This window comes from Elgaria multicarinata, chromosome 7 (assembly GCF_023053635.1).
Source record: "Elgaria multicarinata webbii isolate HBS135686 ecotype San Diego chromosome 7, rElgMul1.1.pri, whole genome shotgun sequence".
Taxonomy (NCBI): domain Eukaryota; kingdom Metazoa; phylum Chordata; class Lepidosauria; order Squamata; family Anguidae; genus Elgaria; species Elgaria multicarinata.
This window is the reverse complement of record NC_086177.1, coordinates 117,025,650-117,042,075: the sequence shown is the minus strand read 5'-3', so window position 1 is coordinate 117,042,075 and position 16,426 is coordinate 117,025,650. Positions and strand designations below refer to the sequence as shown.

At 55.3% G+C, this 16,426-nt stretch overlaps 1 protein-coding gene across 2 annotated transcripts; it reads left to right on the top strand.

Moving 5' to 3' along the window:
* Positions 1-47: 47 nt before the first annotated feature.
* LOC134401927 (erlin-1-like) lies at positions 48-16,336 on the top strand. Of its 2 annotated transcripts, XM_063131287.1 has the most exons (11): positions 48-187; positions 509-590; positions 973-1,019; positions 2,457-2,518; positions 4,381-4,506; positions 7,062-7,135; positions 7,554-7,612; positions 9,124-9,215; positions 14,206-14,295; positions 14,567-14,646; positions 14,868-16,336. In XM_063131287.1, the coding sequence occupies exons 1-11, from the start codon at positions 48-50 to the stop codon at positions 15,066-15,068; spliced, it is 1,053 nt and encodes a 350-aa protein (XP_062987357.1). In that variant the 3' UTR covers positions 15,069-16,336. The 2 variants fall into 2 exon arrangements, with proteins under 2 accessions (XP_062987357.1, XP_062987358.1); XM_063131288.1 differs by lacking the exon at positions 509-590 and having other exon boundaries at positions 130-187.
* The last annotated feature ends 90 nt before the right edge of the window (positions 16,337-16,426 follow it).

Here is a 16,426-nt window from a genome sequence, read left to right as displayed (position 1 = left end):
GCTCCTGCTCCTGCTCCTGCCGCCTTCGCCCTCTCGGGGACGGGACGATGCCCGGAGCGAGCGCGGGGAGCCGGGCGAGGGGCCTGGGCGGGCCGGCGGGGGCGGCGGCGGCGGCGCTGCTGCTGCTGCTGCTGCTCTGGGCCTCGGTGCACAAGGTGGAGGAGGGTCACCTGGCCGTCTACTACAGGTGAGCCTGGGCGGGGGCACGAGCCCTTCCCCCACTGCAACCACCGGGGGGGAGGGGCACGAGCCGCAAGCCAGAGCCTCCCCCGCCGCCCCCCCGCCCCCCCCCCCCCGCGTCACGGCAGGCGAAGAAGAAGAAGAGAAGCCGCCCGCTGACCCCATTGGGGGGCACTGCCCCCTCCCCTCAGGCTGCCTGCCTGCCCCCCCCTTGGGGCCCGGGCGCAGCGGAGGGGGGCCGCGAGGGTCCCGCCAGGTCCTCCGGGGCGGCTGTTTCCCCGGGGAACTCCCCGCCTCAGCCTGTGCGCCTTGTGCTTGCTCCTGGCAGGGGAGGGGCGCTGCTGGACACCCTGAGTGGGCCCGGGTACCACATCATGCTGCCCTTCGTCACGATGTGCAAAGCGGTGCAGGTCGGTGCCCTCCTGGGGGGCGCGGGGAGGGGAGGGGAGGGGGCGTGAGGCCAAACGGGCCGGCCGGGCTGGGTCGCTGGGGTCCGCAGCGGCCCCTGAGACGAGGTTCCCCCCGGATGCCCCTGGCTCATGGCGCCCCGCCAGGCACCTGGCCCGGGTGGTGCTCAGCACCGTGCCCGCAGGAGGGGATCCGCTGCCCCTCTTGCAGGCTGCGCCAGGGCCAGCGCCGGCCTCCCCCGCTAAAGCGAGCTGCGGGTTGCTGGCAGTGGCGGTGGCTGCCCAGAAGAGCAGGCGGGACCCAACTGGGCCCTTGGCACCTCTCTGGCCAGCGGGAGCCTCTCTCCTGCTCCGCTCCCGCTCAGGCTCGTGTGCTCTCTTTCAGACTACGCTGCAAACAGACGAAATAAAGAATGTGCCTTGTGGGACGAGGTAGGAGGCCTTTTGCGCGTTCTTCTTGTGACTCCGGCAAGGGGCCGCCTGCAGCTCGGTGGCGGCGGGGGTGGCGTGCGGATCCTGCCTGCGCAGCCCTTGGGCCGCATGCCTCCTCTCTGCGTTTCCTTGGGAGGCGAGGCCTGGCCAAGCCACCTGCTGCTCTGGCAGAGCCAGCGCTGTGCCCTGGGCATGGCTCTGTCAGAAGGCCTTTCGTCCAAAGGCCGTTTCCTTCACGGCTGCTGCAGGCAGCAAACACACACACACACACACAGAGAGACACCCATCCGAGAGGGCTCCTCTCCGGGACTACTGGAGACGCGCCAAGGCCGGCCTGTCCGTTTTGGTTGGATAGGCTGGTCGAGTGCCTGGCGTGGCTCTTGTGACTTCGTGCCTGGCAGCTGTCACGCCAGGAGAACCTGGGCAAAGGGCGGGGGCCAGGCGTTTGGGCCTGCCGCAGATTCCGGCATTTCTCTCCCTCTATGCTTAGTACTGACAGTCGGTCCCCACAATTAAGCTCCGGGGTCAGCCACAGGCGGTCTTCCCCTCTGCACTGCCGCTGGGGTCGTAAATTGGCAGCTGTGCCCATGACAGCTTGCTCAGCTCACGGCTCCATCACGCACATCTCCAGTGAGGCAGGCTGGGTGGAAACCCTTTGCAAGGATTCATGGTCTGGAGGGAGGTGTTGGTGGGGCTGTAGCCCAGCTGGGCCGCCTGGGCCACCCCCCACCCCATGTGCTTATGGATGGGTAAAGGTGCAAAGTCCTTTGGGTTCTCCCTGTGTGCCCCCCCTCGAACTCGTAGTTCTGGACCTGAGAGGAGAGCAAGAGGCTGCCCCCCCGCCCCCCCAGTCCAGCTACAGTCCGACGTCTTCGGCATCAAAAGGCTAATGGGGCTGGAGCTTGGTCTGCCTTCCTCTTAAGCAGGGGGTGGGTGTAGGGTGGAGCAGAGAGCCTTGCGTGCACAGGCAGAAATGAAACCAGGCCACTGTGGGCATGAGCTGGTCAGAGCAGAACATGCTGGATAAGAACGGTTCGGCCAGGCTCCGTGGGGTGGGGTGGGGACAGCACCTGAAGCCCCTGTGCAGCAGCGGTGCCATGAAGGAAGGCGTCTCTTTGCCAGCATAGCTCACCTCCCTCTTTGGCTTCTTCATAGAATCATTAAATAGTGGAGTCGGAAGGGGCCTGTAAGGCCATCGAGTCCAACCCCCTGCTCAATGCAGTGGATTCCTGCATCGAGCAGGGGGTTGGACTCGATGGCCTTGTAGGCCCCTTCCAGCTCTGCTATTCTATGATTCTATGAAAGCATCCCGGACAGGTGGTTGTCCAGCTGCCTCTCAAAGGCCTCTAGTGTGGGAGAGCCCACGACCTCCCTAGGTCATGGGTTCCATTGTCGTACTGCTCTGACATCACCTCCCTCTTTGGTTTCTTCTCGCAGTGGCGGCGTCATGATCTACATCGACCGCATAGAGGTGATGAACATGTTAGCGCCACACGCAGGTATTTCTCCGTTCCCTGAGGCTGGGAGGGAAGAGCAAAACACACCTCAAGAAGCATCAGGATCCATTGGGGGGGATGGGGGATCTAACGGTGGGTGAAGGGCAGGCAGGTATGTGGTGGGAGCAGGGAAGGGGCTTTTGTGGAGGACAGCTGTGAGGCGGCATGTCACTCTAGGCCCTCTGGATGTGTTGGACTCCAAATCTCAGGATTCCCCAGCTGGCAGAGAATCGAGCCCCACACATCTGGAGGGCACAAGCATGGGGTAGGTGGCCCTAAGTTTGGCTCGGTGGAGTGTAGCTGGTGCGTGGTGCTGCTCTGCCTGAGAAATGACCCGTGAAGCGGCGCTATCCCTGGGGGATGTCGGCCTGGAGAGAAGCATCCTGTGGAACTCTGCTGTGGGTGCTAAGGGTGGCAGCAGGGAAGGAGGGGGCTGGCTGGCTGGTCCCCTGTGGAAGCGATGGGCCTCGGGGCCAGGAGGCCTGACGGCACGGGTGGAGGAGATGGTGGTGGAGGCGTTGGGGCCCCCGGGGCAGGAGGTGGTCTTGGCACAGCCTGGTGTCTCCTGCCCCCAGAGGAGTCACGGGAGAGGCTGCCTTCGTCGGTCTCTTCCATGGAGGCCAGGCAGATGCCTGCAGTCTGACGGGCAGCGTCTCCTTGGCACGGGCCCTTGGCCAGCAGAGGCCCCAAACTGAGACCGGAGCAGTGTGGGGCGGGGCAGCAGTGGAGGTGAATGACCACCAACGAAGGAAGGCGCTTGGCTTGTGTTTTCGCATGTTTATTCCCAAAACGTGCGCCTGAAAGAGAGAAGGACTCGCTTAAAGGCTCGTCCTGTGCACACCAGCCAAATGCTGTTGTGCAACATCCACCTCTCTTTTACTCAGTAGTCACTATTCAGGGATTGGCACGTTCACATTGCCAGTGAGCAACCTTAAGAACATCAGAAGAGCCCTGAGGCTGGATCAGACCAAGGGTCCCTCTAGTCCAGCACTCTGTTCACACAGAGGCCCACCAGCCATCGGCCAGGGACGAACAAGCAGGACATGGTGCAACAGTAACTGGTGCCTACAGGCTTACTGCCTCAAATACTGGAGGTAGCACACAACCATGAGGACTAGTAGCCATGGATAGCTTTCTCCAGGAATTTCTCCAACCCCCTTTTAAAGCCATCCAAAATTGGTAGCCATCACTACATCTTGTGGTAGTGAGTACCGTAATTTAACTAAGCACTGTGTGAAGAAGTCCTTCCTTTTACTTGTCCTGAATCTCCCACCCATCAGCTTCATGGGAGACCCCACTGGGTTCTAGTATTTTGGGAGAGGGGGGGAAAGGTCTCCCCATCCACTTTCTCCACACCGTGCATGACTTCTGTCCTGTCTCCCCTGAGCCTCCTTGGCGGGGTTAGCGGCAGCTAGAAAGATGGCAGCTAGAAAGGCAGGAAGGCGGCAGTCAGAAAGGCAGGAAGGAGGCAGATAGAAAAGCAGGAAGGAGGCATGCAGAAGAGCCCCGGCTCGTTCCCCGGTAGCATCTCCAGGAAGGGCGAGGAAAGGAATCCCGCCTGAAACCCTGGAGAGCCGCTGCTGCCAGTCCGTGTCGACCGTATTGGGCTAGACAGAGGGCTCTGACTCCTGAGAAGGCGGCAAAGGTGCTTAGAAAAATGCATGGAATGAAGTGACACAGAAGCTTTGAAATAGGCTGGGAGCTGAAAAGGAGCACAAGAGTGAAAAGGGATTTAGCCAGTCAGCAAAACGATGTGCTGGAACTTCAGGAGACGCGGAGCTCTAGAGCTTCGCGTCTACATGTGGATGCGGGAGAGTGAGCTTGGCGTCCCGTTCCTGTAACGCTTCCGCTGTTCCCTTTTCTAGTGTACGACGTCGTGAGGAACTACACATCCAATTATGACAAGGCCCTGATCTTCAACAAGGTCCATCATGAGCTGAACCAGTTCTGCAGTGTCCACACTCTCCAGGAGGTGTACATTGAGCTCTTCGGTGAGTGTGGCCTCCCGCAGCAGACCTCCACAGGGGCTTGGAGTCTGGGTGGGCACCTTCCAGACAGCCCTGAAGCTCCAAGGGGCCTTTGAGGTCCTCTAGTCCAGCCCCTGCTCAGTGCAGGCTCCGCCAGGCAGGAACAGCTGCAGCCTCCCTACCAGGTGGCCACCCAGCCACTGCTTCAATCCCTCCAGGGAAGGAGAAGACGACGACGCCACCTGGGGCAGCCTGTTCCGGGGCTGAACGGCTCCCAAGGCCCTCGTCAGGTTTGGTGGCTGAAGTTGTATTTGCTTGATTTTGTTTATATCCTGCCTTTCTGCCCCCAAAAATGGCACTGAAGGTGGCTAGCCTTAAAATCCAGATTTAAAACAAAACCTTAGTGAAAACATAACATAAATAGATCCATAAAAACATAATTGAATACGCAACGATAAAATAAATAAAAAGCCCCCAACCCAATAGAATCCCCTTCAGAAACAGATTGGCTGCGTGCCAAAGGCTGCCTGAGCAGAGAACGTCTCTGGCCGTTGGTGGTGGGAGGAAACAGAGCGGGGGGGGGGGGCGCTCAGCCTCCTGCAGCAGGGAGTTCCGCAGCCTGGGAGCGGGCACCGAGGAGGCCCTCACTCCTCGCCCCACCAGGCATGTTTCTGATCAGGGCGGGGGGGGGGGCACGGAGAAAAGGACTCTCCTGAGGATCTGGAAACCGGGGTCGGTTTTTACGGGGCAGTGGCGCTCCCGAGCTGAAGGCAGCTTTTTTGGTCGTAAGCAGCACTTTGCATTGTGCCCGGAAACAGACTGGCGCCCCCTGAGGCTGGGGTAGCAAGGCCGCCGCGCACTCCCTGTATCCGGCCCCACTCAGCCGTCTGGCCCCATTATTCTGGACCGGTTGAAGTTTCCGAACAGTTTTCAAAGGCAGCCGCACGTGGAGCGCGAGACAGAAGTCCAAACAGGATGTAACCAAGGCATGTTGTGGCCAGAAGAGTCGCCTCTAGGAACAGCTGCCGTTGGCGGGCCAGACACGGCTGTGCACGCACACCGGGCCACCGCTAAGACGTGGGCCTCCAGGCTCAGGGCTGAACCCGGATTGCGAGCCTGCGTCTTCGAGGGGGAGTGTACCCCTGTCCAGCACGGGCCGAACCCCTGATCCGCCTTTCGACCGACCAGGGCACCTCCCTCCTGCCCGGTGTTTGCCCTCGTCCAGTCCGTGTCTCACATCAGGCGCTGAGTTACAGCCAGAACAGCTTCCTGGGCTTTAGAGGGAAGGAGAGCGAGTCAGGTGTCCTCAGCATACCCCCAAACTCCGCACAGTCTCTCCCAGCGGTTTCATATATATCCTAAATATCATGAGAGAGAGAATGGAACCCTAAGGGACTCCACAGGCCAATGGCCATGGGGTCAAACAGGGATCTCCCAGCACCACCTTCTGAGATCGCCCCTCCGAAAAGGGCCAGCGTGTGTCACAGCGCCTCCCAGCCTCATCTCAGACAGAGTATCCCAGAAGGATGCCGCGGTTGATGGTGTTGAAAGGGCCAGCGGAACAGCCAGGGCTCCCCTCCCTTTGCCTAGATCGTCCACCAAGATGGCCCAAGCAGTCTCTGTCCCGTGACCAGGCCTGAAGCCAGATGGCCAGGGAGGTGGATGTCCCGCCCGTTGGTGCTAGTGCTGCCCTCGGGAGCAGCCGAGGACACGGCGGCCCTCCAGGCGGTTAGAGGCCGCTCCCGTGGCTCTCCTCCAGCTGCCCTCCTCCAGGCAAACCAGCGTGGCGCCTCGGTCAGCCGTTCCTCCTAGGACTCTTGCTCCAGGCCCCTCACCGTCCTGGCCGCTCTTCTCTGGCCGTGCGCCAGTTTGTCAGTGTCTTCCTTGAAATGCGGTGCCCAGAGCTGGACACGGGACGCCAAGTGAAGTCTGACCAGCGTAGCGTAGAGGTTTCCCGTGATCTGGACACCGCGCTTCCATTAATGCAGCTCTCAAGATTGCAGTAGATTTTTCAGAAGCTGCGTCACACTGCAGGCTCATGCTCAGTTTAGGGTCTGCTATGGCTGTAATCAAATGGTCGTTACCTGGGAGCAAGTCCCTTTGAATTCCATGAGCCTTCTTGGTAGACGCCCATGGGCTCGCACTGTTGGACCCCTGAACCCTCTGAAGACCCTCAGTCCTGTGGCAGTCAGTCGGGCCTCTCAATAGGTCATGGCCACCTCGCTCCCATGCTCAGCCAAGGCCAGGATCAGGGCCGAGGGGTCGTTTGCTCATTGGCCACAGTTCATGCTCCTTCCTTTGAAGTCCAGCAGGGGGCACTAGTGGGCAGAACACGAGAACTGGGACTGCTGGCATTTTGGCTGGGGTGAGGGGTTAGGAAAGAGGTAACGGTCTGACTTCTTAAAAACAAAACTGCCCAGAGAGCTTCAGCTATTGGGCAGTATAGAAATGCAATAAATAAATAAAACCCCAATCTCCTCCCCGCCTCACCCCTCAGTTCCCAGTCTGCATTTGGGGCCCTCTCAGAGCTGACTCTCTCTGGCTAACGCCCCCACCCACCTTTTGTCTCCTCCCCCTAGATCAAATAGATGAAAACCTGAAACTGGCCCTGCAGGAGGACCTGAACACCCTGGCCCCGGGCCTCACCATCCAGGTAGGAATGCCTAAGGGCGTTCTGCATAAGACCAGCTTTCCAGGGCTGTCTTCCATTCATTGCTGTTGAGCAATGATACCTCGAGTTCGGTGCAGGGCCTGAATCTCTGCTCAGCTGTCAGGGTGCCCGGGAGAGCAGGCCAGGCCAGGCCTCCGGACCGCTGCACTTCACGCCTGGTTCTGCGCAGCTCTGAGCATCACGGAGCGCCCTCAGCAGAAGCGGCTTGGATTTTGAGGGCGGTGGGTGGCGCCATACCTGTGGTGGGCCAAGCACAGTCCTAAGCGACGGTGCGTTAAGGAGTGCAGGAGGGCTTTGGTGAAGATGGGAGAGCATGAGGCCTGTGTCAGGGTGTGTCGACCTGGAGATACCCTGCTGTTTAAGATGGCGAGGCTGCTTTCCTTTCTTTTTTTCCGTACAGGCTGTTCGCGTGACAAAACCCAAAATCCCTGAAGCCATCCGAAGAAATTTTGAACTCGTGTGAGTGTTTGCTGCAAGAACTGCTTCACTCAGTGCAGAGTTAAACTATGGAACTCACCACCACAAGGTGTAGTGTTAGCCACCAATTTGGATGGCTTTAAAAGGTGGTTGAAAAAATTCCTGTAGGAGAAAGCTATCAAGGGCTACTAGCTCTGATGGTTGTATGCTATCTCCGGTATTCGAGGCAGTAAGCCTGTGTACACCAGTTGATTACAGACCTGATCATCTTCTGACAACCCAATGCTGAGGTCCCTGATTAAGCTGAGCCAACACTCATAGCTGACCTAAAGATTCCTCTGAGGGATGCACAACACTGGAAGAGAAAGTGGCTGCAATTCTGGCACTAGTCTGCAGCACAGCAACCAAAACGCTTTCCCAGTCCTGCCCTGAGATGGGCCAAGCTGGTAGAACGCCTGGCGTTGGTCCTCCTCCCTCTGGACTCCACGGCCGATCTGGGCGTCTGCCATGCTCCCCCCCTCCCCCTCTGTACGTTGCTGGGTCCCCACAGCAGGAGACGTTCCGGCTGGGCTTTGATCCCACCAATCAGCCTGCCCTTGGGAAGAGCCTGCCTCTGTTTCCTGGAGTGCCTGGAGGCTCACATTCCTCGCCCTGGCTCTGTTCGTTCTCTGACCCCAAGAGTCCTCTTCCATGTCTCTGCAGGATCTCTGGGCTCAATCCTGACAGAGAGACAGGGCCCGGCCCTTCTGTGGGGCCAACGATAGAAATGAGTAGAGCTGGGCTTTTCATGTGCAGTTTCCACGGTGTTAAACTTTAGTTGGACTGGAATAAAGGTGTTAAAGCAGCAGCAGCAGCAGCAGCAGCCAGAGTGTATCTTGTGCTGTGGGGCAAGTCCCTTATTCAGGGTGTACATCACATGAGCGCAAGGTGGGCTGGGCTGGAAGCCATCAGTGGGGTCAGGAGGGAGCTAGTAGGCCAGGCAGAAGGGTGGGGCTGGCTGTCCTCTCCTCTCCTCCCACTTCCTAGCACGTCTTCCTTCCTTTCTGAAAGAGAGGGCAGGGCGTCCTCCCTAGCTAGGAGAGGGGCTGTGAGAATTTGCGTTGTGGGCAGTGTAGAGGGGATGCTTGAACTGGATGGTTTTCTAAACGGAATGGAAGAAGGAAAAGGGAGGCCTGGTCTGACAGCAGGCGGCTGCCGCTCGGTAGCTTCCGCCCCGTGGAAAGACTTTGTTCCGTCTGCTTTGGTGTTCGCTCACTTGAAGACCACAGATCCAGTGGTAAGAAAAGGAAAGGAAAACATGGCTGAACTCCGAGCAAGCCGAAAGGCTGAGAGCTTTGAAGGGCCAGGTTGCAAGGCAGGGGCCGCTCCTAGCAATCCATGCACACACGAGAGCCGTGTCACTGAGGGCGGAAGGGTCCCGTTGCCCCCCACCCCGGTCACCGCCTGGCTTCCTTTGCACCAAGAGAGGCACCCTTATGCTGGATCCCCTTGGAGCGGGAGGCAGCCAGCTGGGTGTCCGCACCAGGAATCACCTTTCCTGTGTTCCTCTGCAGGGAAGCTGAGAAGACCAAACTCTTGATCGCTGTTCAGAAGCAGAAGGTGGTGGAGAAGGAGGCCGAAACAGAATGGAGGAAGGCAGTCATAGGTAGGGGGCTCCTCTTCTGGTGATCCAGGAGAGCAGAAAGTTCCCAGTAGGCCTTTGAGCTTCCCCAGTAAGCAAACTGGAGGAGGCAGGCTGCGCATGTGGGGCGGGAAAGACGAGCCGGGATCTGGGGGCTTCAAGCCTCGAAGATCATAGAATCATAGAATCATAGAATAGCAGAGTTGGAAGGGGCCTACAAGGCCATCGAGTCCAACCCCCTGCTCAATGCAGGAATCCACCCTAAAGCATCCCTGACAGATGGTTGTCCAGCTGCCTCTTGAAGGCCTCTAGTGTGGGAGAGCCCACAACCTCCCTAGGTAGCTGATTCCACTGTCGCACTGCTCTAACAGTCAGGAAGTTTTTCCTGATGTCCAGCCGGAATCTGGCTTCCTTTAACTTGAGCCCGTTATTCCGTGTCCTGCACTCTGGGAGAATCGAGAAGAGATCCTGGCCCTCCTCTGTGTGACAACCTTTTAAGTATTTGAAGAGTGCTATCATGTCTCCCCTCAATCTTCTCTTCTCCAGGCTAAACATGCCCAGTTCTTTCAGTCTCTCTTCATAGGGCTTTGTTTCTAGACCTCTGATCATCCTCGTTGCCCTCTTCTGAACACGCTCCAGCTTGTCTGCGTCCTTCTTGAATTGTGGAGCCCAGAACTGGACGCAATACTCTAGATGAGGCCTAACCAGGGCCGAATAGAGAGGAACCAGTACCTCACGTGATTTGGAAGCTATACTTCTATTAATGCAGCCCAAAATAGCATTTGCCTTTCTTGCAGCCATATCGCACTGTTGGCTCATATTCAGCTTGTGATCTACAACAATTCCAAGATCTTTCTCATTTGTAGTATTGCTGAGCCAAGTGTCCCCCATCTTGTAACTGTGCATTTGGTTTCTATTCCCTAAATGTAGAACTTGGCATTTATCCCTATTAAATTTCATTCTGTTGTTTTCAGCCCAGCACTCCAGCCTATCAAGATCACTTTGAAGTTTGTTTCTGTCTTCCAGGGTATTAGCTATCCCACCCAATTTTGTGTCATCTGCAAATTTGATCAGCGTTCCCTGCACCTCCTCGTCCAAATCATTAATAAAAATGTTGAAGAGCACTGGGCCCAGGACTGAGCCCTGCGGCACCCCACTCGTTGCCTCTCCCCAGTTTGAGAAGGTTCCATTGATAAGTACTCTTTGAGTCCGATTCTGTAGCCAACTGTGGATCCACCTAATAGTTGTTCCATCTAGCCCACTTTTAGCTAGTTTGTTAATCAGAATGTCATGTGGTACTTTGTCAAAAGCTTTGCTGAAGTCAAGATATATGACATCCACAGCATTCCCACAGTCCACAAGGGAGGTTATCCTATCAAAAAATGAGATCAAATTAGTTTGACAGGATTTGTTCCTGACAAATCCATGTTGGCTTCTAGTAATCACTGCATTGATTTCAAGGTGTTTACAGATTGACTTCTTTATAATCTGCTCCAGAATTTTCCCAGGGATGGATGTCAGGCTGACTGGTCTGTAGTTCCCAGGTTCCTCCTTTTTGCCCTTTTTGAAGATAGGGACAACGTTAGCCCTCCTCCAGTCGTCCGGCACCTCACCCGTCTTCCATGATTTTGCAAAGATAATAGACAAAGGTTCTGAGAGTTCTTCCGCTAGCTCCTTCATTACTCTTGGATGCAGTTCATCGGGCCCTGGGGATTTGAACTCATTCAAGGAAATTAGGTGTTCTTTGACCATTTGTTTATCAATCTCAAACTGCAATCCTGCCCCCTCAACTTCTGCTTCACTTTTTCCAGGGGGGTCATAGATCCGCTTTTGGGAGAAGACCGAGGCAAAGTAGGAATTGAGCACTTCAGCCTTTTGTTTGTCGTCTGTTATCAATTTGCCATCCTCATTAAGCAGTTGAACCACCATTTCTTTCCTCTGTCTTTTACTACTCACGTATCTGAAGAAAGCCTTTTTATTGCTTTTAGCATCCCTCGCTAATCTCAGCTCATTCACAGCTTTAGCCTTCCTGACGCCATTTCGGCACTTCTGCGCCACTTGTCTGTACTCTTCTTTTGTAGCCTGGCCTTCCTTCCACTTCCTATATGTATCCCTTTTTGTTTTCAGTTCATCAATAAGCTTTTTGTGGAGCCACATTGGTTTCCTCTGTTGTCTTCTATCTTTTCTCCTTGTTGGAATTGTTTGTAACTGTGCCTTTAAAATTTCATTTTTTAGATACTCCCACCCATCCTGCACTCCTTTTCTTTTTAGGCTCCCTTGCCACGGGACCTTACTTATTATAGTTCTGAGTTTATTAAAATCAGCTTTCCTAAAATCCAGAGTACGTGTATGGCTACGCTCGACTTTTGTCTCCTTCATAATCAAGAATTCAAGTATGACGTGGTCACTTTCCCCCAGAGTTCCCGTAACTGCCACTTTATCCACTAAGTCATCCCTATTGGTCAATAACAAGTCAAGGATTGCTGACCCTCTAGTTCCTTCCACCACTTTCTGTAGGAGAAAGTTATCACCCATACATGTCAGGAATTTCTTGGAAGGGCCGCTTTTGGCAGTAATGGTCTCCCAACAGATATCAGGGTAATTGAAGTCCCCCATCACTACTACATCACACTTCCTTGAAACACTGGCAATTTGTTTCTCAAAAGTTTCGTCCTCGTCTTCTCCTTGATTGGGTGGTCGGTAGTAGACTCCGATTATCATATTCTTTTTATTCCTAGCCCCATTTATTTTAATCCAGACGCTCTCGACGGGGCTCCCAATCTCATCTGCCTGTATTTCTGTGCAGGGATAGGTATTTTTAACATATAGTGCAACTCCACCTCCCTTTCTATTTCTTCTGTTCTTTTTGAACAAGTTATATCCTTCAATTGCTATATTCCAGTCATGGGAGTCATCCCACCAAGTTTCAGTTATACCTATCAAGTCGTATTTGCCTTCATGTAATAAGAGTTCAAGTTCATTCTGTTTGTTTCCCATGCTCTGGGCATTAGTATATAGACATCGAAGACCATGTGTTTTATAGTCTGGCTTTGTTCCTACCTTGTTGCAGACACTATTTTGGGACTCTGTTGGAGCTGTTCTCTGTACTGTGGTGCATTGGCCTTCATCCATTGTTGCCTCAAAATTTACGTCTCCCACCCCCACAAGATTCAGTTTAAAGCCCTCCTGATGAAGTTCTTCATGCTGTGGCCAAACTCATTCTTTCCAGCCCTTGTGAGGTGCAACCCATCCCTTGCCAGCAGTCCATGTTCCAAGTAGCGTAGCCCGTGGTCCCAGAATCCAAAACTCTCACGACGGCACCACTTTCGAAGCCAGTCGTTCATCCGGAGTATTTTTCTTTCCCTTTCTAATCCTCTTCCAAGAACCGGGAGGATGGATGAGAAAACTACCTGGGCCCCAAAGTTCTTCAGTTTCCTTCCCAGAACTTCAAAGTCTGAAATGATTTCTTTGTAGCTCTGCTTGGCGACATCATTTGTTCCCACATGGATGAGAAGAAAGGGGTATGTGTCCGTGGGCTTTATGAGCTTCGGTAACCCTTCAGTCACATCTCTAATCTGTGCTCCAGGGAGACAGCACACCTGGCGAGTCCATGGGTCTTCACGACATACTTGGGTTTCAATCCCACGCAGCAGGGAGTCTCCTACAATGACTACTCTTCGCTTCTTCTTGGTTGACCTACCTTCTGTCTCTTGGTCACTGTTGCATGGTGCCTCCTGTACTTCTTCCTCTGCAAACTGTCCTTCAGTCTCATTCTCCAGAAGCTGAAAGCGGTTGCTTAACTGCAATGGCTCCACCGGTGCAGAACGCCCTCTAATTCCTCTTCTAACTGTCACTCTTTTCCAGGGAGTTTCCTCTTCATTGGCTTTCCTCCCCTCAGCATACTCCACTTCTGCTTCAGCTGGCTGTTGTTCTTCAATCTCATGTGCTTCTTGTTGCTGTTGCAGTTCCACCGTTCGGTCTAAGAACTCCTCGACTTCTCTTATTCCTTGGAGGGTGGACACTCGCTGCTCAAGTCCCCTCACTTTTTCTTCCAAAAGTGCCACCAGCTTGCACTTGTTGCAGGTATACGCCATGTTGAGCTCAGGCAGAAACACGAACATTGCACACCCTTTGCAGGTCACTACCTCTAGGGACTCCTTTCCATCCATAATGTCGATTTCTGCTTTTGTTTTTCCCCTTTTTGATTATAGTAGAATTGCCTTTGCTTTGTTGTGTCCTCTCTGAAGGTACACAACTATATGAGGATGTCTTAAGGGAAAGTAATCTTTTGGGTTTTTTTTTGCTTTTGTTTGGTGGTGGTTTTGTGGGGTTTTTTTTTCTCTTTATGCTTTTCTTTTTTCCCCCACCTCTTTTTTATTTTTATTTTATTTATTTATTTATTTTTATTATTATTATTACTATTTTTTAGAGGCCTCCCCCTTGGCCTCCCCTGCCGAACTCCCCCTGCCAAACTCCTGTTTGCTCTTCCTGTTCGCTCGCTCCCTGGGAATCTGGCTTACTTTTCTAGCTCCTCCTTGAGCTGGGCCAGCTGCTCTTCCCTGCTTCAGATGGCCTGGTCCCTGCAGGCAGGGGGTGACTGGTGCCCACTTTGTCGGACTGCAGCTCCCCCCTGCCCTGGCCAGCATGGCCACAAGTGAGAGCTGATGGGGCTGCAATCCAGCGATATCGGGAGGGCCACAGCCGGCCAACTAGCCCTGGGCTACTGAGTTGTGCCACTCCTTGTGTGGCTTTGAGAACAGCCTCCCACAGCCTGGCGCCCTCCACGCATTTGCGACTGCAGCTCCCAGCTTGCCTAACCATTGCCGTGCTGGCTGGGATTGCCGGGAGCTAAACCCCACGGCTCTGGGGGGCAGCCAGCTGGGGCAGAGCCCCTCCCCCCGCCCCCCGGGAGCCTGGCACTGGGTCCCGCTGGGGAGCCCTGCAGGGGGATACACGTGGCGGCTGTAGCCTGTGTCGCCATGCTTGTCTTTGACTGGATGCTCTCCAACGACAGAGGCGGAGAAGGAGGCTCAGGTGGCAAAGATTCGGTATCGGCAAAAGGTCATGGAGACATTGACGGAGAAGCGGATTTCTGAGCTTGAAGGTAGCTGTAGCCCCTTCCCTGAGGCCAAGTGCCCCCGGTCCCTGGAGACCGGAGTGGAGGCTGCTCTCTCTGGCGTCCTCCACCTCGCTCTTTCCTCTCCAGCCCCCCTCGGAATCGCCTCTCTCCCCCCATCAATCTCCTGAGAAAGCGCACCGGCGGGGCCCACCCCCCCAGGCAAGCAGCACAGCACCCGCAACCCCACGGCTGAGTCCCCACGCCAACGGGGCTCCAACGGCCCCACTGATGGTCCTTTCTTTCCTTGCTGCCTTAGATGCTGCTTTTTTGGCCAGGGAGAAGGCGAAAGCGGATGCAAAATGTTACACGGCACAAAAGGCAGCTGACTCAAACAAGGTGAGTTTACCTCTTCCCTCTGGCAGCATGCTGGGCATGGGGGTGGGAAACACAGAGCCCTCGTCATTTAGGAGGAGGGGGCTGCTTGGCTCTTGTAAATATGGCGTCCTGTGGTAGCGGCCTGCTGTTTCTGAAGGATGTCTGCATCGTGCAGAGCCAAACATTGGCTGCTGGCAGTTCATAAGTTCTTTAAAGCATCCCCCCCCTCTCTCTCTCTGCAGCTGAAACTCACGCCGGCTTACCTGGAGCTGATGAAATACCAGGCCATTTCTACCAACAGCAAGCTGTACTTGGGCAGCAGCCGGCCCCCTAACCTGTTTCTGAGTTCTTGTGCTTCTGAACACCTTGTTGCGCGAACGGCTAGAGAAGCGGCCCTCCTCTCCAAAGCAGCGAAAGCCCACCTCCGGCCCAGAGCATCTTAAGGCGGAAGCGAAGGGGGGGGGGCGGGGGGGGCATCGCCTCTGTCGCCTGCACTTCTCATTGATCGGCCGCCTCGGAATCAGGGGCAGGCCTGTTCTTAAATTGCCTTATTCCAGACCGTAAACGAAAGGAGCCAAATCTTTTCTGCAGCACAGAGTCCAGAGGGCTGCGCTGCCCTCCGGAGCCAACTGTGAAGACACCTCAAGGCCTCCATGCGCAGCGCCTGGAGCCCTCCTGCAGACTTGGGCAGCAGTTCGGTCACTGAGCTTTATTGCCCTTATGGAGGAGACTGTGGTGAAGAGCTCCCAGGCCAGTTCTTCTCAACTGTGATTCAGCAGCGGTGGCCATGGGCTAGTCGGCCAGTTATCCGCCAGCCCCTGCCATGTCCTCGAAAGTCTCCCCAAGTTGTGCTTACTGCATGTATTTGCGTTGCCTGAGACCTGGTCCCAGGTGACTGAGGAGGAATAGCTCTTGTCTCCCAAAGGTGCGAAAACTTAAACGTCTCCTTCAAGTTCACAGGACCAGCGAAGCTGTCCAGCCCCCCCGAATGTGCAAGTGCGTGCATCCTGCTGGAAAGGAGCACCTCCTGCAGCGCCCCAGCCCTTTCTGCAAGCGGGGCATTCAGAGCAGCAATTCTGCCCCCTCTGCTCTCGCTTGCATCTCCCCGTGTGGGGAACGGCGTCCTCAAGGGGGCTGTGAGCCCCGCCCCGCTCCTTGCCGGGGCAAAGGCGCCCCCTTCCGAGCTCGTGAACTGGCGAGCAGGAGCTTCGCTTGGGAGGCTCCGTGTAGGACGAGGCCACGCAAACCTTCCCTGCTCCCAGGCAGGCACGCACCCCACTTCCCTATCGGATGCTGCCAGTGGCGCTGCTGCAGCCTCCTGCATGCAGTGCCAACTTCCTCAGGGCCCGGAGCGCCTTTGGCCGTGCATTCCTCCGGTTGGGCTGCTGAACACAACAGCTGCATGTGTGGAGCGAAATGAACCCTGAACTCTCACCAGGGATGGGGGGGGGGCGGGGGGGGGGGCACCAGTTATTCTCCGTTGCACTTACTGCTAAACTACCAAAAGAGGGGTTTATTTGTCTGGCCCGAACTGCAGCCTGGATTGTGTTTGCTTCTCTGAAGATTTTGCCTCAGAACATACATGTGTGGCTGTAAAAGATAAATCAGATGACTGGAAACTGATTATTTTTTAAAACAAATAAGGCTTGAGTTTATGTGCAAAGTGTTGATCTTTGGAATAAGGGAAAATAAAGCTATTTTCATAACCTTTCCTAGCGCGGTGGCGTCTGTCTGTGCTGGGTCTGCCTGACCTCCCTCCCTGAATGCTTTCACCAGCTGGTCTGCATTTCTGAGTGCAAAT

Coding starts and splice junctions, on each gene's coding strand:
- LOC134401927 (XM_063131287.1), top strand. CDS start 48: ATGCCCGGAGCGAGCGCGGGGAGCCGGGCGAGGGGCCTGGGCGGGCCG. Junction 591..972: donor CGATGTGCAAAGCGGTGCAG/GTCGGTGCCCTC, acceptor GCTCTCTTTCAG/ACTACGCTGCAAACAGACGA. Junction 2,519..4,380: donor CATGTTAGCGCCACACGCAG/GTATTTCTCCGT, acceptor TCCCTTTTCTAG/TGTACGACGTCGTGAGGAAC.